Source organism: Chionomys nivalis, chromosome 21, assembly GCF_950005125.1.
Source record: "Chionomys nivalis chromosome 21, mChiNiv1.1, whole genome shotgun sequence".
NCBI lineage: Eukaryota > Metazoa > Chordata > Mammalia > Rodentia > Cricetidae > Chionomys > Chionomys nivalis.
In genome coordinates this window covers 5,325,014-5,352,548 of record NC_080106.1, presented here as the reverse complement: position 1 = coordinate 5,352,548, position 27,535 = coordinate 5,325,014, and the positions used below count along the sequence as shown (strand labels likewise).

At 42.0% G+C, this 27,535-nt stretch overlaps 1 protein-coding gene across 1 annotated transcript in view; it reads left to right on the top strand.

Moving 5' to 3' along the window:
* The window catches only part of Urb2 (URB2 ribosome biogenesis homolog), a 29,170-nt gene extending 1,964 nt beyond the window's left edge, over positions 1-27,206 (top strand). Inside the window, exons 2-10 of the mRNA XM_057753506.1 lie at positions 39-177; positions 1,599-1,775; positions 4,201-7,528; positions 11,873-12,024; positions 14,753-14,863; positions 16,974-17,216; positions 20,787-20,874; positions 23,718-23,857; positions 26,041-27,206. Of these exons, the coding sequence (XP_057609489.1) occupies positions 52-177; positions 1,599-1,775; positions 4,201-7,528; positions 11,873-12,024; positions 14,753-14,863; positions 16,974-17,216; positions 20,787-20,874; positions 23,718-23,857; positions 26,041-26,238 (4,563 nt within the window). The 5' untranslated portion in view covers positions 39-51 and the 3' untranslated portion in view covers positions 26,239-27,206. The remainder of the gene's footprint in view (positions 1-38; positions 178-1,598; positions 1,776-4,200; positions 7,529-11,872; positions 12,025-14,752; positions 14,864-16,973; positions 17,217-20,786; positions 20,875-23,717; positions 23,858-26,040) is intronic.
* The last annotated feature ends 329 nt before the right edge of the window (positions 27,207-27,535 follow it).

The window sequence follows — 27,535 nt, the reverse complement described above, 5'->3', positions numbered from 1 at the left end:
CTTATTATAATACTGTTTTCTCTTCTTTTTAACTGTAGAAGACGTGTAGCCATGGCTGCTGTTTATTCTGGCATTTCCTTTAAGCTTAAAAGCAAGACAACTTCCTGGGAAGATAAACTAAAACTAGCTCACTTTGCTTGGATTTCCCATCAGTGTTTTCTACCAAATAAAGAACAAGTAAGTTTAATATAGAACTTAGATTTTTATGATCTAAAATAATTACATGTATGACTTGGATATTGACATTTATTTAAAAGATTAGAAGACAAGTTAGGGAGGAAGCTTCATTGGAGTTAAAAGTAGTGAGATCTTTCAGGTTGTTAGGTTGAAGGTTGGGAAGATGGGGAGTGGTAGTCTCTTTAGAAGGCCAAGCTAGAAATAGAGAAGGACCAAGTATAACGTTATTCTATTAATATTTCTTAAGCTTCTGTGACTAAAAAGTAGATACTGTAACTAGTACGATGACAAGCTCATGGTATTGGGTTGACATGCATCCCAATGTTGGTTTTATTTTTTTTATTATTAAATTTTTGCAATATTTGTTTTATAGGAAGTACATGAGATGTATCAAAAATTTATTATAATTGTTAGTTATAAGATGTAGTGTGTAGAACAGTTGACCTCCTAGTGTCCACACCTACTACACATTTGAATCAGCTTAGCAGCTTGGTGCTGCACAGTGTGAAACAGAAGGGTAATCACGGCAGGCTTGGTCAAGACCTGCGCTGTCCTTGTCCTTTTCCTTCTAGCGTTGGTTGTCCTTCACACATATTGACAGGTCTGGAGAGGGAAGCTCAGGGCTTGGGCGGAGTAAGCGTAACTCAATGTTGTAGTGTTTGCCACCATCAACAGCACCACAGTTTTGAGGGCCGAGGCTTTACCTTTTCTCAGTGTTGCGAGTGAGTAAACATTGCCATAATGGAAACTGCATGTGCACAGCGCTCTTTCTCAGAAAGCCCTGGTGCATCAGTTTGCCTTGCTTGTGACTCCTGAAAGATCTAGAAGGTATACTGCATATGTCTTGTCTCACAGCCCCATTTTTTTCTTATCCCTTATTTCCATTTTGATTTGCATATGTGATTCCTTCTGTGGACATTGTGTTTTTCTTAAAAAAAAAAAAACCATTGAATAATGTTATTGCACTGAAATTTTTCATTGACTCCAGACTAAGGCAACATTGTTTTTCCTCTTTTATTCCTTAATAAACATTTCAAGATTTCATAACATATATTATTTAACATACAAGTGAGGATTTAAAACAAATGCTTTCACTATACATCTTATGTTGACATTGAATTGAGATCTTTTGGCCACAGCTTCCTAAGTACTGATATTAATAGCCATGTGTAACCATATTCAGCCTATTTGTTTCAAATAGGCTCTTGCTCTGTTGTCCAGTCTCATCCTGATCTTGTAGATGGAGGTGCTCTTCCTGTCTCAGCCCCAGTGGGAGCTGACACTGCAGACACGTTTTAAAGGAAAGCTGTTTTTGTTTTTCTTGCAATAGAATTTGGTCATGGCTGGATGTCTCCATAATGTTTAAAATTTTTCTCCCATGTAAGAAGTTCATTTTCACAGTATGTTTTCTACAAATCCAGGTTTTACTTGATTGGGCAAGACAGACATTGGTTGCATTTTATAATAAAAAACTCGAACTGCAGGAAGATATTGTTGAAAGGCTCTGGGTCTATGTAGATAACATTCTACACAGCAGGAAATTGCAGAATCTCCTGAAGAATGGAAAGACTGTGAATCTTCAGATTTCCCTTGTCAAGGTAAATCATGGTCTCTTCCGTTGACTTATGTGCATCCTTGTTAATTTCTCATTACTGCTTAAACTTGTTTTTTTCAGAATCAGTTATGTGAATATGTGGGAAATTTCAAGTTAAGGGAGGGAGAAGGAAGAAGAAATAATAGTATCCAAAAATAGAAAATGTTACTTTTAAAACAGGGCCTCTATATGTAACTCTGACTATCCTGGAACTTTCTAAGTAGGCCAGGCTGGCCTAGAACTCATAGAGATCTACCTGCCTCTGCTTCCTGAATGCTGGGATTAAAAGCATGAACCACCTTGTCTGGCCTATGAACAGGTTTTTATTACTTTCTGCTTTGTATACCAAGTGCTGGGATTGCAGGTGTATACCGTCAGAGCCAGCTTTACTACTTTTTAACTGGAAAAGGTAGCTACTGTATTATAACTAGACTCGCACACAGACGTTTGATGAGATTTTCTGGGGGAAGATCAAAGGTAATCTGGACAGAAATTATTTCAGCTTTTTTATTAAAATCACAAAAGTCTGAACTTCATTGTTAAAATAGTATTTTCAGATGCCATAATAATTGCCATTAAAAACCAGTACTATTGAGCATTTAGCACATGACAGGCTCAAAGGGTATAAGAATATAAATGGCCATATATAAATAGTAAATGGCAGTATTGGGATTTGAAACTAGATGTGTCTGGTTGTAGAGCTGTTCAGCCAGAGCCTCACAGAATGGAATGGAACAGACTAGAGAACAAAGAAGTAGATAAGCTGCCAGTAATTCTTAGACTACACCCTTCCCTGTGACACTGTTAAATAATAAGAACATTCTAAGTGGTCTTTCAAGGTAAGACTGAAAGATGGGTAGCTTTATGTTTAAGAAATGAAGAACTTTTAAAATAAATGTATGTTTATGTGAAATATTACTTGAGGACCCATGAAACATGAACACAAATTATGCTTTAGGGACTAAGTGTAGAAAAGATTTTTTTTTATTATCTATTTAATAAAATATCTGGTGGATACTGGTGATATGTTGACATCTTAGGATTTAGCACATTTGCTATGACTTGTAAGCTAGTACTTACTTGAGTGGAAATAATGATTGTTTCACATAGTTGCTAATAGCTTAGTACCTCAGACAGCTTTGATTCTTAGATCTTATATGACCAGGAGCAAATCACTGGCCTTATAGTAAATTTTGGGATCTGCCTGAATTTGGAATTTTGAAAGCTGGAAACAATGTGTCTGCTGTATGATAAAAAGAAAGGTACTTACTGGCATCCAATTAGCTATGTAATTGAGGGATGACCTTGCAGTTTTGATCTTCTGCCTATAGTGTTATATTATTTGTGTTAATAAATAAAGCTTCTTGAAGATCAATGCAAAGCAGCCACACTAGTCAACCATACAGGCCAGGCAGTGGTGGCCAACACCTTTAATCCCAGCAGTCCACACAAGTTAGCCATAGAGGTCAGGCAGTGTGGTGCACGCACTAGAGAGGACTATAAAATGGGAAGAGATAGGTCTCAGTCTCAATCTAAGGATTCATGGAGGCAGGTTCGTCCATTTTCAGTCTGAGGTAAAGGTAAGAGCCAGTGACTGGCTGCTTGTTTTTCTGATCTTCAGGTTGAACCCCAATATCATGCTACACTTGCCTGTTCCTCTTGAGTACTGGGATTACAGGCATGCACTCTCACACTCAGTTTATGTAGTGCTGGGAATTGAACCTAGGGCTTTAAACATGTTAGGCAAGCATTCTACGAATGGAGTTACATCTCTTAGTACTGCTTTGGTGTTTTTAATAGGAAAATGTAATGACTATAATATGTATATAGGACCACAGGATCATGACTCAAGTGCTACCTGATGACATCTGAGATAAGTTAAAGATTTAGGGTCTATACCTTTTCTTCCTATTGGATTGCTTCATCCAGCCTTGATACAAGGGTTTTTGCCTAGTCTTTATCACATGCCATGTGATAAAGTCTTTATTATGCCATGTCGATTGATATCCTTAAGGTATCCTATTTTCTTTTGTAGGGAAACAGGAGAAGTGGATCTGGGGTAAAGGGGAGGTTAGGGATGAGGGGACTGTGAGGAGTGGAGGGAGAGGAGACTGTGGTTGGGATGTATGAGAGAAGAATAAATAAAAAGAAAAAATATTGACTACTGACTTTTAAGCTTTGCAAAGCCTTTTGGAATTGGATGGCAGTAAACCTTTTTAGAATTGATACTGACAGGAGATGGATGTGTGAAGAAATTAGAACAGACACTTTATCTTTTATTGATGCATTAAGTAAGTATCAAGTTCATGTTACAGGTAAAAAGTCTGGTTTCTCATCAAAATGGGAGAGGAATGACTGATTTTTTCACACTTTCTGAGCAAATGTAGCTTCAGGGTAGTCATGACGTTTATTTCTTTCTTAATACTCAGGTTATAAATGAGAGACTAGCAGAGTTCTCACTTGCGGGATCCCAGAAGAATGTCTGTGCTATCCTGAGTTGCTGCCAGGGCATCCTCTCAACACCTGCCCTTGCTGTCATCTACACAGCCAAACCAGAGCTGATTGTAGCCTTGCTGAGCCACCTTTGCTGGTCAGTCTGCAGACAACCGGAAGGAGCCATGACAGTCCAGCTATTTGAAGTCATTCATCTGGCTCTTGACCATTACCTCAAGCTTCAGCAACAGCAAGCCAACCCCAGACGTGTCTTTGCAGATATGACTGGCCACCTCCTCCAGCCTTGCCTAGTCCTGAGACATTTGCTTTTTGGGGGCACATGGACACAGGCTGGTCAGGGCCAGCTACGGCAGGTACTGAGCCGAGATATCAGGAGTAAGATTGACATGGTTCTTCGAAGCGGTGTTTTTCGACATGATTTACTCTCATCCTATAAAGAGGAGCTCTTGGAACAGCACCAAGACAATGTAAAGATGGGGGTTCTGAAGAGTCTTCTCACTCCAATGGAAACTGTAATTAAAAGGCTGGTAGAGCCTGACTACATCAAGTCAGACCTGCATGCTTCGGTTGTGGCAAACTCAGTGTCCTTACTGTACAGACTCTTTTTGGACTCGTACCTTAAGGAAGAAAACCAGTTCCTTTGTTTTCAGTCTCTCCCCAGGTTGTTTGGCTGCTTGCGGATTTCACACCTGCAAGAGGGACAGATGGAAGCCCTAACCCTATCAGATTGGACCACAGAGCTTCTGGCTGTAGAGCAACTGCTAAATTCAGTGGCCACCACCAACATCTACAATGTGGCTGCTGACAGGATCCGACATGAGGAGACACAGTTCCACTTCTACCGCCATGTGGCTGAACTGCTGATCAACCATTCACAGGCACCTGTGCCAGCTTGGTTTCGCTGCCTCAAGATTTTAATGTCTCTAAATCATTTGATTTTAGAACCAGACCTAGATGACCTGTTGTCTTCAGCCTGGATTGACGCAGAAGTAACAGAATTTCGAGCTAAAAAAGCCCAGGAGGTACTTATTAACACTGTCTTCCAGACATATGCCAAGCTCCGACAGGTGCCACGATTGTTTGAAGAGGTTTTGTGGGTGATCTGCTGTCCAGCGGCAGAGGCACTGAGGCAGCCTCTGCTTACCTCAGGCCCCTCTATGGCTCTCTGTGCATGCCTCTTGGAGCTGCCACTGAGTCAGATCCTGGATACATGGTCCCTTGTACTAGATAAGTTCCAGTCTTTAATCATACCCTGTTTGCAGAGTGACACTGACATGGCTTTGAAGGCATTGTCACTGAGCTCTCTGCTACATTGTATCATGTTCAACATGCCTAGTCTGGACAACAGCATGCCTCTGCCCATCATCAGACAGACACAGTGCATAATGGAGAGGATGCTGAAAGAGCTTGTGAGGCCCCTTTTGGGTCTTCTCGTGGACCTCTGGAGCTCAGAGTCTGAGCTGTGGCAACAGAAGGTGAGTGACTCTGCACTCTTACTCTCTTACACCTGGGCTCAAGTGGACACTACTTTCAGTTTGCACTGCAGCCAGTATCATTCTCTGGCGGGACCCCTAGCTGGGGCTGCGCTGGATGTCTCAACCCTCCCTTTGTTGCTACCAGGTGTGGAAACACAGCTTTGGAAGAAGGTGGAAAAGTGTATAGTTCAGTCCAGGTCTCTCGGTAGATACTGCTTAGAACAGCTGTACCTGCAGAAGGTGAAAAGGACTTTGATGCGGACTAGTTCCCAGTCTAAAGAAGCTCTTCAAACCTTGAGGGATGACACTGCCCGCATTCTGGATTCTAGCAGAGACTGTTTAAGTCAGAAGACAGTAGTTGCCTGGGATAGGCAGGTGTCAACAATGAATGAGTCTACATATCCTGTAGCCCACTGGCACCTGATCGTATCAAACCTCACAGTTTTAATACCTTACCTTTGTTTGGATGATGTGAAATATTTGGCCACTGTCCTTTTAAGAACTTTACCAGCAAATAAAGCCGAGGAAAGCTTGGTCCATGGTGAGCTGTACATCACACTTGAGACAGTATCCACAGCCCTCCTGCACAGCCCTCTCTTTCCAGAGATGCCGTCCCTCCATTCTGCCTTCCTGATGTGTATTACTGCAGAATGTTCTAGCATTCTGTGCTCTGGTGCCCATAGTGATCTGAGTCTTATTAGTCAGCGGTTTCCCTGGCTTTTTCAAAAGGACTACCACACATTTGTGGCTCACTGGGAAACCAAATTAGCAAAAGTTGGACTTGAAGTTGTAGAACCAAGAGGAGAAGTTGCCCAGAATTTTCTATCTATGATCAAGAATGGTTTTCCTATCAAGCTGGATGAAGAGCAGCTAAAAGTCCTCCTGGAGCTCTTACAGGTCATCTCCACCCTTCACCTGGATAGCCTCATGCCATCTTACCACGTGCATTTTTTTTTCCTGTTAGTCTCCATGGCTGTCTCCACATTGGAGCATTGCTCTAGCCCACTAGCCCTCCAGTACTTGGTGACATGCTACCGACTCCTTAGTGGTCTGCAGAGGGGAAGAAATGCCCGGTCTGTGTTCAGGGTCATGTATGTTAGTGACATCTTTGAGGTTGTGCTGACCTCACTGTTGCAAGCCAGCACAGAATTTCAAGTTAGGGAGGATGACCCCGATTGGCTACAGCTTCTTCAAGTGTTAGGGATGTTCTTGGAACAGCTAATGCAGATGCTTATCCAAGTAAAGCTGAGCTTGGTGCTCAATTTTGGAAAAATCACTGCCTTCCTCTCAAGATGTAGTAAGGAAGCTTCCAGTAAAGAATTGAAGATCCAGAGCCTTCGGTGCAGGCAGCTGCTTCTAGTGGCTCTAAACAAGTTGTGTCAAAGTTTGGGGCCTTATGTTAAGGAGCGAAGGCAGCTACTGGAGGCATCAGCAGCACTACCTGAGCTGCTGCAGCAGGCCATGATGCAGATGGGTGCCATGCTGCATCTCTGCCTAGTGCCTGGGACTACAGGCCGCCGTCTGCCTTCAGTCCTCCTCTCAGCTGTTCCCACGCTTTTAGAAGTAGACCTGAGCCAACACGTTCGGGAAGGACAGCCCCAGACTTCTCAAGTGGTGGATACCGATAGAACAGTGCTTTCTCACGTGGCCCTTTACCAGGATGTCTACATTCAGTTGCTGGAGGAGTTGCCTGCCCTGTCGGGGAATACTCCGTCTTTCCAGGCAGCCTTGCAATTTCTAACCTTGTTCCTTTTGGCCCCAGAGCTCCATTCCAAGGAGAGCTCTGTTTTTGCTTCCATCTTTCATTCTGTGCAGAAAGTTCTTACAGGTAAGGTGGGTTTTTTGTTTTTTAATTATGTATATGTATGTTTTGCCTGCATATATGTCTGTGTGCCAAGTATATGCCTGGTGTCCTCAAGCCAAAGGATCGTGTTAGATTCCATGGACTTGAAGTCACTGATGGTTGTGAGCTGCATGTTGGTGATAGGAATCCAACCTGGATCCTTTGAGCATTCAGCCAGTGCTCTTAACCACTGAAAAAAATCTCTCCAGCCCCAATAAGGTGTTTCTCTCTGAACTGATTCTGCGTTGCAGAGGCTTAAGTCAAAGGGACCTCCATGGCCAAGTTACCATGTTTCATCTCTTAAGATTCATATGCCTGTTACTTCAGCATGTCCTACTGGTGTGTACCACAACTGTCCGGGCCTCCCCCCCCACCTGGCAGCTTCAGAAGGTACCACATGAGCAAGCTTGCCCTGTAGATACGCATCTGGGACATCATTTTCTCTTTCTTTTTTGGCATGTGTAAGTAGTTACCTTTCCAGCTTTCCCTCCCCTGTGCACACTATACCTTTCTAGTCTTCTCAGGTCCTCTCATATTTTAGGGATTATTTTGTGTACATTCACGCCTGTTTGTTAGAGGAACAGTCTTACTATGTAATGGCTGACCTGGAACTCATTATATAGACCCGGCTCATCTCAAATTCCACACCTAGAATTTTTTTTTTAAGTCATGTGTATATTTGTGTGTGGGTGTGTGGACATATGAGTGCAGGTGCCTGTAGAGTCTAGGAGAGAGCTGCTTATTCTCTGGAGTGCACATACAAGTGTACAGCTGTAAGCTGCCCAGCATGGATGCTGGAACTTAATTTAGGTTTTCTATGTGAACATTATGTGCCCTTAACCACTGAGCCATCTCTCCAACCCCCATTCATGGTTTAAGGGCTACTGGGGGAAACTCCTATATCAGGCCTATAGTACTATAGATTAACTTTGAAAATTACATAAAATCTATTTTCCTCAGCACCCCCAATCAGTGTGCTCAGTTGCATGTGTGTGTGTGTGTATGTATAGTAAAATAGACTCATCTAGTGTCATCTGTTAATGAGTTTCGCCCTTTTAGGCAGCTGAGACCTCAGACACAGACCAGTGAGAGAGCTGATGTCTTCCAGCCCAAAACTGACCCTGAAGTTGTATAGATCAAAGGTTTAGGGATTCCTGTATAGCCATTGTAATGTTATGGAAATTATTTAGAATCATTTAAAAATATTCATGTTAAAAAAGTACAGTATGCTAGGTAGTGGTGACGCATGCCTTTAATCCCAGCACTCAGGAGGCAGAGGCAGGTGATTCTCTGAGTTTGAGGCCAGCCTGGTCTACACAGTGAGTTTCAGGGCCGGCTCCAAAAGCTACAGACAAATCCAGTCTCAGAAAAGAAAAAAAAAATTACAAAATTATTGTGTTATGGAAGGGAGTGGTGATGCACGCCTTTAATCCTAGCACTCCAGAGACAGGCTGCATAACAAGTTCCAGACCAAGGGTACATAGTGAGGCCTTTGTGTGAAAACCCAAACATAAATAACATAAAATCTTTAAAAAGTATATTAAATAGAGTCACTCCCCAAAGCAGACAAAGATGAACAGGTTGATATCGTCTTGAATCTAGTTAGTACGTATCACAGGCGGCAGAGGCTTTCTTTTTAGTTTTTGGGGCCAGAATAGGAAGTAGGTAGTCTTTTGAGGTTAGACTTTGTGGGGATGGGGGGCAAGAGTACATGCTGAGTAGAGTTTGGCTGAGTTGATTTGCATAGAGAAGCTACGAGGGTGCAGGACCTTTAGGAAGTGAAGCCACCTGGTCTGCCCGGGCCAGTACCAGAGCCGAGTGTGTGGACTGAACAGTGCTGCTGTTGTCTCTCTGTCAAAGACCACTCTGTCTGGATTCAAGTGTGAATGAACTGAGAAGACCCTGACTGTGATGGTCTATCTTTCCCTGTTAATAACTCAGGGATTTGCTTCCCTTACTGGAATTAACATCAAAGATTTTGTTAAAGCTTTTGACGGCATTCCAAGTGAGTGTCTTAAGATGCCAGCTAGCATTTGAAGCTGTGGCTACTGTCAGTTTGTTAAGCAGAACTTCTTTTTTTTTTTTTTTTTTTTTGGTTTTTCGAGACAGGGTTTCTCTATGGTTTTGGAGCCTGTCCTGGAACTAGCTCTTGTAGACCAGGCTGGTCTCGAACTCACAGAGATCCGCCTACCTCTGCCTCCCAAGTGCTGGGATTAAAGGCGTGCGCCACCACCGCCCGGCCTAAGCAGAACTTCTGTATCCCTTTTTCCTACCTCTAGTGAGATGAGGCAGCTCTAAGCCTCACTTTTATATCCCTGGACCTGTGATATCAAATACATGGAGTCCAGCATGTTTACATATATGAACTGTCAGACTGTCTAGTGAGCAGTCTGGAGGAATACTAAGTGAGGTGAGGCCCAAGGCACTGGGGAAGGAAGGGAGCATAACATGAAGGTTGTTTTGAAGAACTGAAAGATAGCAGTACAACAGCTTGTGGAGGTGCCCCTGCCCTCCAGTGGTGCTAAGGGGGCATTTCATAAACAGGAGCTTTTATGAATAATGCATTCAGGCAATAGAATAGATTGCTTTAAGGGAAGCCAATGCTTTAGAGCTGGCCTTCTTTATAGGAGTATCTCTGCTCTGGCTGATTTGGGCTTCATAACAGCCAGATAGCCATTGAGGCTGCAGAAGAGAAAATATGGGATATCAAAACCCAACCTGAATTTGGTATTGGGGCTAGAGGATACATGTAAGCCAAGTGAAAGTGACCTTGAAGTCCAGCCAGGCAAGTGTAGGTAGTAAGCTCTCCTGGAGAGGCTCTTCAATAGGTTCTGTGTTCTTTTATTTGCCAGTGACAGGCATCTTTTGCTGATGTGTTCGTTTTACTGATGAGTAAATTGGGGCTGAAAAAGGCTGTGAATCTAGGTCTTAGAGGTTGTAACCTGTGACTTAATCGGTCGGAGCCCCCAGTCTCTGTCCTCTTGATTGTAAATAACACAGATTGAGAGGCAGAATGTATTCTAGTAATGTGTGGCATTCTGAAACACATGAAGGATGGATAGGTCAGTGTTGGAGGGCTTGAATATCCTGCCGTGGGCTTTATTGCAAGATTGTGGGTCAGTGAAGTTCTAGAAAACACATGGTAGACCTAGTAGACAGTCCCAGAATGTCAAGGTTCTTTTTGTCTTTTCAACACTTCTGGGTGACCGGAACAGTATGGTGTTGAGTGGGAAGACTGGGGATGAGAAATAAAGAAAATGAAAGCAATAGCTGGGACCAGGAGATCCTACACAAACCAATAACTTATGCCACGTAAGTTTATTAAGAGATATAGCATCAGACATACTATTTACAGGGTTAGGTATGGGAGTGGATGGCCAAGTTCAGAAGAGAGCTAAGTCAGACAGTCTTGGCAAAGAGAACATTGGATACCTCAGACATAGCTGCTGCATCCTGCCACCCGGCCAGCTTTATACCCGAAATAATTACACGGAAACTGTATTCTTTTAAACACTGCTTGGCCCATTAGTTTTAACCTCTTATTGGCTAGCTCTTACATATTGATCTAACCCATTTCTAATATTCTGTGTAGCACCATGAGCTGGCTTACCAGGAAAGATCTTAACCTGCGTCTGTCTGGAGTGGGAGAATCATGGCGACTGCCTGACTTGGCTTCTTTCTCCCAGCATTCTGTTCTGTCTACTCCGCCTACCTAATTTTCTGTCTTATCAGGGCCAAGGCAGTCTCTTTATTTAACCAATGAAATTAACACAAAACAGAAGACTCTCCCCCTTCACATAGCTGCATTAGGACTGATAAAAACAGCCCAGGGAAAAAGAGTTTGGGTCCCCAGAAGCTGTAACTTTGACTCTTTTGAGGCATTGGCTTCAGTTTTTTACCAGCCTTCCCAAATCCACTCCTGGACAAGGATACAGAACTTAAAGTTCACATTGTCCTTTCATTGGAGCCTCTAAAAAGTCTAGGTCAGTCTGATTCCTCCTACCTGGGTATTAAATACTCCACTTCTCACCCATCCTGATTGTATAAGGGAGGTAAGAGATAAAAATTGCCACATGTCTGCTGTGGTCCTGCACTAACCTGAGCATATTGGCATTTTCTGTGCATACACTGTACATAGATACAGCTCTGGATAAGAGAAGGGCACAGTGAGCACCTGTCCCTCTTTTTTTTTTTTTTACCAGTATTTGGTTGTATAATCACACACCTCAAGTTATTAATGGCTGCATGATGTCATTATATAGTTACTTTGTAGTTCATTATTATCACTTATAAATCAGATCTTAACACTTTTGGCGTCTTTTCCTCCAGGTCCAGGCATTTCTGCTCAGGATATTGAGCCTCACTTAGAAGCCCTGCTCACCCAAATGTTTGAGACTGGGACAACAGAGCAGTTTGGGATCATACTGCAGTCTATTCTTCAGGGGCTGGACATCACTCAGGCATGGAAGTCTGATCAGCAGGTGGATACCTTCTTTCTTTTGTTTGACTGCAGGTGAAAGGAAGGATTGTTTTGATGATTTTTTTTTCTTTGAGACAGGGTTTCTCTGTGTAACAGTCCTAGCTGTCCAGAAACTCACTCTGTAGACCAGGCTGGCTTTGAACTCAAAGAGATCTGCCTGTCTCTGCCTCCCAATTAAAGGGATTAAAGGCTTGCGCCACCACCGCCTGGCTTGTTTGAAATTTTATGTCACTTTTAAAACTAGACTGACAAATTTGGCTGAGAGTGCAGGCAGAGGAGGAGCCTGTGGGAGGGAGCCCAGTTGTGGACTATCTAGCTTCCACTGAAGATTCTTACTTTTCACAGGGGAATTTCTTCAGAATTACAAAAGTGTGCTCTTAGTGCATGAGATGCTAAATATTATAAAGACCATATTTAAAAAGTCTCAGTTCATTTCATCTGCCACAGTTTTTTTGGGAAATATTATTAAGGGTTAAGAGTGAAGATTAAGAGAGATGCTTGTGAGAAAATAAGACACGTGTGAAAACGTGTGTGGACTTCACAAATCATTGTCCACACACATTTTTTTTTGAAAAGTGCTTGATATGACCAAACAGCTGTAGACCAGAACTTAAGAATTATGTATGCACGATTGTGTGTGTGTCTGTCTGTCTGTGTGTGTATATATGCACACCCAAACACTCTGAGTATGTAGCTCAGTTGGTATTGCATTCATGAGGTCCTGGGTTCAAACTCCAAAACTGGAAAGAAAAAAAAAGGAAGTGTAGAAGGAGCGGCGGGCCACTTCCCACCACCCGGCTCCTGGCCACCTGCTAGCTTTACCCGAAATAATAACACACAAACTGTATTCATTTAAACACTGCCTGGCCCATTATATCTAGCCTCTTCTTGGCTAACTCTCATAATCTTGCTTAACCCATATTTAGTAATCTGTGTAGCACCACAAGGTGGTGTCTTACCGAGAAAGATTCAGCATGTCTGACTTGGTGGCTTGCTCCATCTCATCTGACCCAGAGAGGAGAGGCATGGCATCTGGCTCACTTCTCTTCTTCCCAGCATTCTGTTCTGTCTACTCTACCTACCTAATTTTCTGACCTATCAGAACAAGCAGTTTTCTTTATTGATAACCAATGAAACAACAGATTGACAAATGACCTTCCCACATCAAGGAAGTACTTGGAACCTGAGTTCATAAACCCAGTACTCTTCCATTTAGAATGTCTTACACAGCTAACATGTCAGAATGATTGTGGGTACTGTCTAGTCAGGTGTTCCCAGTGGCACTTGATGAAAAAGTCCCCATAGACTGCTCTAGGCTGCTGCTGCTTCTCCTCCTCACCCCCCTCCCCCACAAGCTAGGGTCTTGCCATTGCAGCCCAAATCCTGAATTTATAGTCTCCCCCCCAGCCTCTCAAGTACTGTAAATATAGATATTTACTACTATGTGTAGCCTCATGTGAATTTTTCATTCCTGATTACTGATAATACCTGGGGTTGGTTTTTGATCTGAATTAAAGGAGAATTAAGGGGTGATTATGAATTCTGGGGAGGGGCATAGGAATAGTTCAGACACATAGCTATGAGCCTGAGGACCTGTACCATCCCTTCCAGTGCCTGCTAAGTATCTTTATAGCACATTTGGGGCCCAGCTTCAAGAATGCCTCTGGGTCTCTGGGCTTCCATTCATTCAGTGAGTGACTTGGGGGGGAACATAGCCCCCAAATTTTCATTAACAAATTGATTAGAGAAGGCGTCATAGACAAGGGAAACTTGAACTGAGTACTGAAGAATGAAGAATTTGAAGGTGTGCATGGGGTAGAAGTGTGTTTGTCTACTGGGGCAGAATGTGTACAATTGTGAAGAAATGAATGGGCTCCAAGCCTCAGTAGGTAAATGTATCCTATAGGTATGCAGGAAATTGAGAACAGATGTGCAGGTGTGTGCAGTCAAGAGAAGACAAGGGGAGAGTGTACAGGGCAGAAATTAGGATCTGGCTGGGGTTGTGTGGCTTCACAGTATTAAGGGAGAAAGAGGCCAGGCCTTTGTGTTTAGTAAAAGTAGGTCTTCTTGTCTGGTTTAAAGTTAAAAGCATTCCCTGCTGTCACAGCATCTCACCCAGTATTTCTTTTAAACCTTTCCTTATGAAGTTTTTTGGTTTTTAAAATTTTACCATATATGTATAGGTGTTTTGCCTGCATGTATATCTATGCACCTTGTTCATGCCTTATGCCTGCAGAGGCCATGAGAGGGCATCAGATACCTTGGAACTGGAATTAGATGATTGTAAGCCATGATGTCAGTATTGGAAATCAAACCTGGATCCTCTGGAGGAGTAGCTAGTGCTCTGAACCTCTAAGTCATTTCTCCAGCGCCCTCGTGTAGTTCTTGATCAGCTGGAGTAATAGCATCCTCTGTGGATAACATCTTGGCAAAATGGGGTCTATGATTAGACCATTCTTTGTTTTCACTAAGCTTGCTATCCTGGACCAATTCTGTGCCTGGTTTAGTAAGATACTCCCTAAGGCCCGATTTCTGCTGGAGTTATGCTCATCACCGTTGCTTCCTCTCTGCACAAATGTGAGAAATGGCCCTTGCTCTTAGAACCCAACCCTGACCAGCCTTTGTCCCTATCCCCAGTAACAGGGTTCCATTTTATCGTCAGTCCCAGTAAGAGGAGCTCTCCTGTGGGATTGGCTATTTCTGTTCTAAAGTTTGCCCTTTTGTTTCAGGTGGTTTTGTGTGCCATTAGACTACTCAGTCTACTACTGAAATGCCCACTCAGTGGAGAGAAGGCGAGTTTGCTATGGCGTACGTGTCCCCAGATAGTCACGGCTCTAACGGTGAGTGGTTTTTCCAAATGTACTCTCCAGCTCTTTTGTCATTCCCTCCTCTGTAAGACAGCTAGTTTCTTGGGATCTGCCATCCTTTCTGGGTCTGTGGCCATTTCTTGAAGGTGGCCATGAACAGGTAACCAACTCACTTGTGTTTCCCATCTGTGTGCACCTGACTTGGAGGTGGTGAGTGGGTTGGGCACTGAGAACTATTAGACAGGAAGTGATGAGATAAATGGCAATGGCAAGGTGAGTACTATGGGCCATATACTCAAAGTAGGTTAGGGGGGATCCCTGGGACTGATCCTCCACAAAATTCTGTGGTCACTTAAGCATAAAAGGCATATCAGGAGGGGTACGTGTGTGTAAGGCATGTGATATGGTAAAGGGGAATACTCTTACCCTACCAAAGTGTTGTGTTTTCATCTGGCAGTGACTTGATTTAATTTTCTACTACAAAAGCCTGGTTCATTGAGGCTGGCCTTAGTGTTTGCACACTTCATTGAACCTGTCTCAAAAGGTTCTTACTTTAGATAGGAAAGAGCAGTACCTTTTTGCCATCATTACCATCCTGTTAGAACTTTTGCTGAGAGAATTGTCATGAATCAGCATATTTCCAGAGCTAACGGGCCTGAAAACTAGACTACGTGTTTCCTCCTGTTTTCTAATTAGCTTCTTCATCTTTTCCCAAAGAATCTGTAAAACCAGAAGGCATGTGCTGCATATATGTGTGTTGAGGAGTCAGTGGAGAAGCAATTTACTGAGTGGGATATGGAACATACTGATGGGTGGCCATAATGGTGACAATGTGTATTGATCACACTTATATGCACCAGGTTAGAACCCTTGATGCCTCCCTCTAATGTGTGTGGCAGACAGGCTGCAGAGCCATGTTCCCTGCAGAATGACGCTCTTGTAAAATTCAGGACTTAAAGGCCACCTTAGATACTCAGTGTGTCAAGCTAGAAACCATAGGGTGCTCTCTAGGTGACCCAGGAATGTGGTTGGTTTTTTTACGCATTTGACTCTTTGTGGGGACCCACCAACCCAGTTCCCAAATAATCATACATAAAGACTTATTCTTGCCGGGCGGTGGTGGCGCACGCCTTTAATCCCAGCACTGGGGAGGCAGAGGCAGGCGGATCTCTGTGAGTTCGAGACCAGCCTGGTCTACAGAGCTAGTTCCAGGACAGGCTCCAAACCACAGAGAAACCCTGTCTCGAATAACCCAAAAAAAAAAAAAAAAAAAAAAAAAAAAAAAAAAGACTTATTCTTACTTATGAATGCCTGGCTTTAGTTTGGCTTGTTTCTAGCCTGCTTTTCTTAAATTATCCCATCTATCTTTTGCCTTTGGGCTTTTTTCTTTCTCTTTTTCTATATAAAGTTCCCTTCTTACTCTGTGGTTTGCTGTATAGTCGGGTGGCTGGCCCTGATGTCCTCCTTTTCTTGATCCTTTATTTTCCTTTTCCCAGATTTCTCCTCCTATTTATTCTCTTTGCCTGCCAGCTCTGCCTATCCTTTCTCCTGTCTTGCTATTGGCCATTCATCTCTCTATTAGACCAATCAGGTGTTTTAGACAGGTAAAATAACACAGCTTCACAGAGTTAAATAAATGCAATGTAAAAAAAAAATGCAACACATCTTTGCATCATTAAACAAATGTTTTACAGCATAAACAAATGTAACACATTTTAAAATAACATCCCACAACACAGGGAAGTCCTTTATCTTGAGTCTGTTCTCTTATTTTCTAGGAGAATAACTGAAAATCTTAACTAGACCTGTTTTATAATCACAGGCATTTGGGACTGATGATCTGTTTTGGGAAAATACTGTTAATACATGTCTGACGTGCAGCTTCTGTGTAAGAGGTTGGGTGTGTCTGATCCCTTTTAAGAAATAGCTTATCTTCATGGTAGATGTACTCAGCAAAAAGTGAGAGCTGAAGCAGCCAGGTCTATAGGAGACTGGATGAAGCCTCGTCCCATGGGCTGTTGATTGTCCACACCATTTCCTTGTACATCATAAGCAGACTGCCTTTGTCATCTAGAGCTTAAGTGATTTTATTTCCTTGCAGGATTACCTTCACTTTCTTTTCTTTGTCCATCCTCCTTTGTAGCTGCAACACCGAGAGGCCTGCCAGGAACAGCCTGTGGCTCTAGTAGTGGTTGAGCCTGTTCTCGACGTCCTGGCTGTTCTGTTGCGGAAAGGGGAGGAGACCATCAGCAACCCTCATCATGTCAGTCTGGCTTTTAACATCTTGCTCACAGTCCCTCTGGATCACCTGAAGGCACTGGAGTTTGGCAGTGTCTTCCAGAAGATGCACAATGTGCTGTTCTCCATCTTACAGTGCCACTCTAAGGTGAGAGTAAGAGCACTGCAGCTGCTCCTGGGTGCTGGAAACGACAGCTTCTAGAGGGGCAGCACAAGGGCTGGGGCTGCTCAGTGGTGTATATGTGAGAGGCTCCTGTGTTATCCTAACTACCAATAAAAACAAAAGCAACAGACAGAAAACTAAAGGAAAGCAGGAAAGGAAAGCTCTACCATTACAGACTTTGCTTCCTGTAATTTCTCATATGTAAACATAGAAATACTTGACCTATTCTTCAGGCCGCTTGAGTTGTTCTTTGCCACATCTGTTACTTTGAGTGGTGTCATATATTATACAAAGAGGTCCATTATTTTGTGTTTGCTAATGATGTACTTAAATGTCACTACCTTGCTTAGATATGTTGGGATTATAATTCAAGTGCTAAAGAGAGTCAGAGTTTATAGTTACTACTGTTATGTTATACAGAGGCTAGGAACACAGATCTCATAGAAGAGAGAATGGCCAGCTAGCATTTGTTGAGCATTGGCTCTTTACCCCATAGTAAGCCTGTAAAGCATGTGGTAATCCTATTTTAGCGATGAGGTTACCGAGGCTCAATGAACCTTTTGACCAATGCCACTTTGTTGAAACTGAGTGTTAGGCCAAACCTATTGATACCTTTGACCGGGGTTTTTTCATGCACCACCACTAATACGTGTGACCAGTAGGAATAAATACTAGGTATGCTCATGTACACATACATGTTGAAATATTTCTAAGTATTTTGATAATCTAAGAATAGGTAGTCTACATATATGCTATGATGTGTGTTTGAAGGTAAGAGGACAAATTTGTAGAGATGGTTCTCTCTATCTCTTTTATATGAAGTCCAGTGTCCAAATTATGGTTTCTATTGCTGTGATGAAACACCATGACCCAAAAGGGAGTGGAGGAGAAAATGCTTTATTTGACTACAGTTCCACATCACAGGCTGTCACTGAAGGAATCCAGGGCAGGAACCTGGAGGCAGGAGCTGATGTAGATACCATGGAAGGTGCTGCTTCCTGACTTGCTCCTCATGGCTTGCTCAGCCTGCATTCTTACAGAACCCAGGACCACCAACCCAGGGGATGATACCACCCACAGTGGTCTAGGCCCTCCCCCATCAATCACTAATTAAGAAAATGCCTTGCAGCAGGATCTTACGGAGGCATTAGGCTTCTTCCTCTCTGATAACTCTAGTAGCTTGTGTCAAGTAACATAAAATTAGTCAGCACATTCAGGGATTGAACTCAGGCCACCAGACATGCATGACAAAAATCTTTACCCACTAAATTATGTAATCTCCCCCATCAATGCCATTTTTAAGAGAAATGGTCTGTTCCAGAGACTTACAGCTGTCGTCTTTGACCCTGCCTCCTTTGTCACTACCTTTGATAAGATTTTTTCTTGACTAATTATTAAGGTTGTTTTGAGACTGTATAATATAATGCAGCACAAATCCATCACAGTCTGAGAGTACAGATCTTGCTGAAAGTAAGATTAGAAACTGACTCCTGGAAAGCTGCTAACACACGTGTGTTTAGTGAGTTTAGACTTGTGTATAGAGAACATCAACAGCATGATATTAACAGGACGAAGTGAGTGGTTAAAGCAGCTAACATTCACTGACACTGTCGGTCTCATGAGGGAAGCCAGTGCATGGTCTTAGATCCACATATATGTGAACATTCAGCTAAAATCCTCTCAGATGTATCTGGATGATATAGCAGGTGCCCAGCATTGACTAAACACCCAGGAAGAGACTATGATGAGAAAACTTCACGTTACAATTATTTCCTCATGATGACCTGTTACCTTCATTTTGCAAATGAGAAAAATGAGGCACACACAGGACAGATTTGTGAAGTTACCAAGGGTGTCATTGTGGAGCTTGAAAGTTTGGTCTGGATTTTATAACTGTTTATCAGTATAACAAGGGTTCAGAGAGAACTTAGAGTATTGATGAAGCTCTGGGATGCTTTCCCCAAAACAGCCTCTACTTCAACTTGTTGCAAAAAGCCAGTATGAAAGGTTTGCTGTGATGATGTCTGGATTTTGTTGAGTTAATTATACCAGAGAGAATTGTTCTGGTGTTTCACTCTTCTTTTTAGTTGAACACGTAGAACAGTGTAGATTAGTAAATAAATACTCAGTGTTGCCTGCATTGTGAGTACCACATCAGTGTGGTGCTCAGTAGCCTGAGACCTGTTGGCCACTTGAAATGTGGTCAGTATGACTAGGATCTGCATGTTTAATTTTGCTTAATTTCTAGCTAAATTTACATGAACTCATTGCTGTTTGGCTGGACATTGTGGTTGTGTTCCTGACGTGAGGTATAAAGAAAGCATGTTGGGGTCTGGGGAGATGTAAGTATGAGGAGCCCAGTTTAGATCCCCAGAATCCATGTAAAATGGGACATGGTACCCTGTGTCTGTAATCCCAGTGCTTTTATGGCAAGTTGGGAGGTGGAGATAGGCAAATTCCTGCAAGGTTGAGGGTCAGCTGGCCTGGAGAACACAGCAGTGAACAACAAAAAGGCTGTGTCTCAAAAATAAGGTAGAAGGCAAGCACTAACAAGTAAGGTTGTCCTCTGATCTCTACATGTGTGCTATGGCACGCATGCAGCCACACTCCATACATGACTATGCATGCACACAGATAGATACAGAGATTTAAAAAGCATGTTTTGTCATTTTAGCCTCATTTTTCTTTTTCTTTTTTTTCTTCCTTTTTTTTAAAAAAATGAAATAAAATTGTCTGGTGTAGTAGTAAATGCCTGTGATCTCAGCACTTGGCAAAGGCAGGAAGAGTTCTATGAGTTTGAAGCCAGTTTGGTCTACATATGAATTTGTGATACACAGTGAATCTTTGTCACAAAGGAAAAAAATGAATTTAAAAATATAAGAAAGTGAGTGGGGAAGGGAGAAGCACTTGGAGGATGATTAGACATTTAAGAAGGTTAGGAGTGAGCTAACCTTTAAAAAGATTATGTATAAGAGTTATCTGCGTGTGTGCATGTGCAGCGTATGCATGCAGAGCTCATGATGTCAGAAGAGGGTGTCTGATCTGGAGTTAGACACAGATGGTTGTGAGTTCCTCTGTGGGTACTGGGAACCAAACCTATGTTCTCAGCAAGATGATTTATTCCTAACCACTTAGTTATCTCTCCAGTTCCAGGAGCAAACTTCTTAAAAGAGTTGCTTAGTCTCAGTGTTCAAGGGAAAGTCCTAGGCAAGCTAGAACTTCCATTTAAGATTGTTTGATCCTCATTTTAAGCGAATTTATGTAATCTTTTTTTCCTCTTAAATACCAATTCTGTGTGTTTCTAGAGTATATTAGAACCAGTGTAGAATAAGCACAGACTCAGCAAATTTTAAATCGTGTGCAATGTAGAACCCCCTACTTCCTAAAACGTTAAAACAAGAACTAAGGAACCAGATGTGAGCCAGATTTCAGCAGTCATTTTAGCAAAAGATAAGTATCTGTGCTGCACAGCAGGGTATACATCTCTCTGTATGTCATGCCAGGTAAGCAGACAAAAGATCACCGACCTACTTCTGTGTTCCTCTATTACTACAGGTGATGCTGAAGGCCATTTCATCCTTCTTGAACTCGTTTAATATACTATTGTTTTCAGTTATGCATGAAGGACGGCAGAAAGACAAAGGTAATTCAGAGTAATGGCTTCAGGTATATAGATTCAAGTGTATTTATCATGTAGTGTTTCTGACCATAAATATTTCTGAAAATAAAGCCACCAAACTGAGTTCACATAAAATATGTTCAGATTATCAAGTGAATATTCAAGAATTTATTGAGAAATATTTATTTTTATTTATGGGTGTGTGCACATGTGAGTGTGTATGTGTGCAATGCTAATACTGGTGGAGACCAGAAGAGGGTGTCTGCCACCCTAGAACTAAAGTTATAGGTAGTTTTAGGCCACCTGATATGGGTGCTAGGAATGGAATTTAGGTCCTCTGGACTTTAACCACTGAGTTCTCTCCAGCCTCTTGTCTTAGTTAGGATTTTTATTGCTGTGATAAAACACCATGACCAAAAGCAACTTGGTGGAGGGAAAGGGTTTAATTTCAGCTTACCACTTCCAGGCTGTACTCTGTCACTGATGGAAGCCAAGGCAGGAACTTAGTGGCAGGCACGGAAGCAGAGGCCATGAGGAATGCTCCTTGCTGGCTTGTTCTCCATGGTTTGCTCAACCTGCTTTTTTATGCAACTCAGTACCAGCTGCTCAAGGGTGGCACTGTCTCCTGTCACATGAACCTTCCCACATGAATCATTAATAAAGAAAATACTATTAATAATTTGCCTACAGGAAATATTATGGAGGCATTTTTTTCAGTTCTTTCTTCCAACTCACTTTAACTAAGGTCAAACTGACAAAAACAAGAACAAAACTAAACACTGCCCAGCCAGCACCTCTCAAGATAATTTTTGTTTGAGACAGGATCTCACTATGTAGCTCTGGCTGGCCTAGAACTCAGTATGTAGACCACATTGATTTCAAACTAACACCTGTCCTCCTGACTCAAGATAATTTTTTTTAACTATTTCAATCATCACATTTTACTGTATCCCAAAGTGTGAATGCATCTGGCATCTCTGATTGAAACTTCTTTTTCTGGAAAGAAGGGGGTGGAGGAGAAGAGATGAGAGGTTGCACACTACTGACAGATGTTGCAGTTCTCCCTTTACTCTGCCCAGCTATGAACAGCTAGCTGGTGGCATAACGAATCTATCTTGCATAGCACAGTGCATGTGTTCATCTAATTAATATTAAAAATCTACTGATGTGTAGGGCTGGTAACAAGTTCCTTCTCTTTGATAGCCTTTGCTGGTATATGACTGTCTTTGGTTCCAGTTAAGGTTATTTAATATCCCAAGATGCACTTCTGATGGTGATGTCTTCCCTGATGTGCCCAGGGAGGCAAACAGGCAAAGCAAGGTCTTGCTGTGGACTGTGGAAGTAAAGTGTGGCTGTATGCTATGTCAAGCTTGTCCCTTGTCACACGTTCTGAGCATGCATGGAAACATGTGCTTCATGTTGACCTAACTCAGTTCTCTCTAGTCCCAAGATTATTCTCTGTACTTATGGCTTGGTCCAGTTTGTCAGTTTATCAGTTCTATTCTCCTTATTGGGTTCTAGTGCACTCTTATGATTATGCATGAACTCAGTGACTGCAATAATCAGTCACTCATACTGTCTAAATGGAGATTGTTAGGTCATGAAGCACATAGCAAAGTGTGGGCCTTGTGAAATACTTCCCAATATTAACTGAATTTCATAGAAATTAAATTGATCTAGAGAACTACATTTATTAAAGATGTCTGTGTGTTTATTCTCAAAAATTACTGTACATATTAAAAATCAGTTTCATTGAGGTTTAATGTTTGCATGATGCGCTTCATCTGTTTAATTGATAATTAAGAACAAACTGAAGCCACGCCACAGTCAAAATATAGATTCTTTCTACATTTGAGTTCTGTGTCTCTGTATTAGGTCTGATCTTGAGCAACCACCAGTCTACCTTTTGTTTGTGGGTTTGTTGCATTTTCCAGATTTATAAATAAAGTTATAGGAATTACTGTGCTCAGCAAAGCTTGGGAGGTGCTATAGCATGGCCAGTGCTCCCTATCAAGTCAGGGCAGACTTGGGGAGCTCAGGAACTAGATGGTCCTACATTGACTAGCAAGGGAGGACTGGAGTGAGAAGTGACTCTGGGAAGATAGGGGGAGGTGGGGATTGTCGGCTGATGGCCTTATATCTTATCTCCATTTGCCTGTGAAAGGAAAACCTTACACAGACAATTTCTAGAACTGATAGAGGCAAAGGCATAATTTGGAACTCTTTTAAATCCTCTCAATAAACTGTTTGTCTTGAAGATAATCTTCATTTGATCCTGTCTTATAGCAGTCTGTCTCCTTTAAAATGATAACAATCATAGATTTCATCCTTAAGTGAATTGATTTTTCTAGTTAGATATTATATTAATTTTCTCCTGGCTGTGATAAAATACTGACATAGGCAGCTTAAGAAAGAAGGGTTTATTTTGGCTCACAGTTTGAGGAGATACAGCCCATCATGGGACAGAAGTATGGGGTGGTTGATCACATTGCTCTGTAGTCAGGAAGTAGAGATGAATGCTGGTGCTCAATTGGCTTTCCTACTCCTTTCTTCCATTTTCAGCCCAGGACCCCAGACCATGGAATGGTGCTGTCCATTTCAGGGTGATCTTTCTTGCCCACTTAATACTAGGTTGACAATGAAATTAACTCTCAGAGTCCCCCCCCACCCGAAAAACACACGGACTTGAATATCATGTTTTTTACTGTTGTCGTGTTTGGACATATCTTTTACCATATTTTTGTCTACAGAATAAGCCAGTAGAGTCTGGAAAGAGTAGAGAGTTGCAGCAATTCTACTTATAGTAAGATTGTAGGGCTAGAGGAAATGCTCTTGCCATTTCAGAGCTAATCATTTTCCATCTGTAGGAAGCATGGATGACTTGCCAGTGGTCCTTGAGTGTGCACGCCTGGTGGAAAGGATGTATAGCCACATTGCTACTCGAGCTGAGGAATTCACCGCGTTCTCCCCATTCCTGGTGGCCCAGTATGTGACAGAAGCACAGAAGGTAAAAACGTAGACTGAACATGCTCATCAGGGGTTTCCATTCAGTCTTAGAGCATAGCTTTTTACCAAAAATAGCAATGATAGGCTCACAACAGTGGACTTTTCTGTACATGGGTGGGTTTGTGTGTGTGTGTGTGTGTGTGAGATCAGCCTTATAGAGTTATGGGTAGAACTGAGGGACGTGTAAGGGTCATTGGAGCCCCTCACTGAAGTTGCTCAGGACTCCAAGACTCTCAGGTCTCTGGTTCCAGTATAGACTTGGACCTTGGACCTGTTTCCTTTTCTTGTTATCCAATAAGCAAGTGAAATCTCACCCAGGGCCAAGAACTCTTTTTTTTTGGTTTTGTTTTGTTTTTCGAGACAGGGTTTCTCTGTGGTTTTGGAGCCTGTCCTGGAACTAGCTCTTGTAGACCAGGCTGGTCTCGAACTCACAGAGATCCGCCTGCCTCTGCCTCCCAAGTGCTGGGATTAAAGGCGTGCGCCACCACCGCCCGGCCCAAGAACTCTTAAGGATCCATACCAGCATAGCCTGGAATAGAGGGCCCTGGGGTAGTCATCACATTCATTTGCTCCTAGACACTCAGAGTGGACTACAGGGTAGACATACTGGGAATTTTGTTACTGCTGATTTTTGTTTAAATTTATTTGGCTTTTGAGATTGTTGTTTTAAATGATGAATTTATCATTAAGAGTTACTTGTTCACGTATGTCCATGTACTGTTTTCACACTTCCGTAAGCTACTGGTGCCCCGTGGTCAGGCCAGTTTAGAACTATAAATGACATTGGAACTTTACTTTGATTAATGAATGCCAGTGTGTCAGAGTCAAGTGAATAAATCCATTTGCTTGTATTTGTATAAACATGTTTACATGCTTTCTGGGAAATAGTGAGTCTGGTGGACCGGATTGGTACTGGGTCTCTTGCATGCATGGTAGTTGGATCTCTTGGTGGGCACTGTAGAGGAATGTCTAGCTAGAAAAGTCAGCATTTCTCCAGAGAGGTTTGGTTGAACAGCCTTTCTAGATTGCTTCCTTCCCTATTTCAAGTAACTATAACTGTTGAGTAACTTTCCACCCTACACCTTCTTGTCATTCTATTAACTTTATCTGGGCTAGGGGGTAGGAGGGAGCAGCAGTGCTAAGTAAGTGCTTGAGAAGATACTTATAGTGGTTCTGGAATGACATGAGGACTTGTCATTTGATTTCCTTATGCACATTTAACAGTTTTATCGAAGCTTGATACACTGTAAGCATGTGAGTCATTAACATATAAGCTTTTGATGAGAGAAAAGCTTGTACTTTTTAACTGGAGAATGAAAAGAGACATAGTAATTTCATTTTGCTGAGGTACAAAAAGGAAAGTGATAATTGGAACCTTGAAGTCATATTGTCCTAAGATTTATTTTATGAAATCTCTGGTCTCCTGGCTTTATTACTCATCTTTAATTTAAACTTGTCCATTTTTTTTTCTTTTTTTTTCTTTTTTTTTTTTTTTTAATCTTGAAAACCAAAAGGGCTTGTGAGTTATTAAGGCCATTACATCCTGGAGTCCATTGGCAGAAGTCTAGGTCTTATCTTTCATTTATTTTTAAATTTAGTAATAAAACACTCCATATGCATTAGAGACTGCTACTGAAAACCATAAATTCTCCGAGGTAGCATGTTTAGCTTTAATTAAATGCCCAAGAGTAAAGACAAACAGAGAGATTTCTGCATTCATTCCTTGTGTTTCTGTAGACTAGATGTTGTGGGAGGACCTGTGAGAGACAGACAGATTTCCTGGGAAGACCCTGTTGGTCAGGAGATGCTGCAGCCTACAGGCCTGCTTGTTTTGTCTGCTCTGTGTAGTGAGGAATCCCAGTGAAAACATAGGAAGATGTTTCCAGTTCTTTGCTCTTTTACTTCCAACTTAGGTTTACAACAGTTTCTCCATATCATATTGCTAGCTTGGAATGAGTAGTGGTTAATGCTCATCCCACTCAGCGAGTTTTGAAGCTGCTGGGATATGTTTTCATTCACTGACCATTGATCTTAGCTGTAGAAACTGCCTTTGTCTTAGAAAGTCTGAAGCCCAGGGATCTGTGGCTGCACCAATTTCATTCTGCTTACTGAGCTCCGATGTTTTCAGCATGTTGCCTGATTTGTCCCTGGTTTGTGCTTAGAGCCTTCCTCCTTCCTTCCCAGGTAACCTTGTACCCAACTGTGAAGAACCTGCTACAGGAGGGAATTTATCTCATCTTGGATCTCTGCATAGAGCGTGATATTCAGTTTCTGCGGGCCTCGCTACAGCCTGGAGCACGAGATGTCTTTAAGGAGCTGCACAGCGACTACCTCAAGTACCACAAGGCCAAGCATGAAGGAGAGAAAAGATATACAGCCTAGGCCACACCACAGAAGCACAGTTTCTGGTACATCTTGCAGAGGCTTCATGGTTCAGAGTCATAGAGGATGTAAGGCTTCTGAAATTCTCATGCACATTATCAGCAACCATAGGGACTCTTCCTGCCACCCACAAGTCCCACTGTGTCTCACTGTGTGTCCCTGACTGGTGTGGAACTTACCATATAGACCAGGCTGGCCTTGAACACAGAAATCCACCTGCCACTTCCTTCTGTATGTTGGTGCTAAAGGCATGCACCACTTTCGAGATTATTTATTTTTATAGCTTTTTTAAAATTTTAATCTGAGTATTCTTTAATATCCCTCTTCCTAGGATGATAAGGATTGAACCTGGGGCCTTAAACATACTAACTTCACACTTCTGCCATTCAGCTACATCTTCATGCCTCAGTATATCTTTTTATAACTAAGTGTGCCATAAGAAACCTGAAAATAGGTTTTGGGATTGGATGAATTTAATGGAAAAAAATTGCTGATCATTATGACTGTACCTAACGTCCTTTTCCTTTTTGCCTCTCCTGGCTGGAAACTGTAGGACTGGTGTTTTGCTTCTGATACATGGGACTGTAGTTAGAGCCTGTTTGAATAATTCTGCCCTTTAAACCAAGTAGCACAGAGACACTTTCCAGCTACCACCTTTGTGCCTTCCCTCTGAGAATTCTGGTGATGCTGGGGGAGCAGCCAGGGCCCTGGATAGGATGGTATGTACCTATCTGGTAGGTAGGTGTTCTAGCACAGGAGCCAGGGCTCTTGTTTGTTCCTGCTTCAGTTTGAGAAGTTCATTATAAAAATTCCTGCTCAGTTCGAGAAATAATGTTAACTGTTCTTACTGTCTATATCTAAACAGTATATTTTAGTGGTCTCAGTTACCCAAACAGTCTTTATTACCACTAAAGAAATGCCTTGTTTAGTCTTTTTGTTTTGTATGTGTAGATATATAAATATATAATAAATTGATCAAAATGTGTTTTAATGTTTTCTTTTGTAACAGTTGTTATATTAGAGTCAATAAACATATTTGGTATTTTTTAATTAGCATAGCTGCTTCATTTACCAAGTCCCCTATTGTCAGACATAGGATTCTTCTACAGTTTCCTTTATAAATATCGTCCATGGCTTGATTTATTTCCTAAGAAAAATTCGCATAAGCTGTTTGTTTAGTTTTGAATACTATGTCTTGTATTTTGAGACAGGAATTTATTCTATAGCCCATGCCGACCTTGAACTTGATCTTTCCGCTTCAGCCACGTAAGTATTTGGATAATAGTTGTGTGCCACT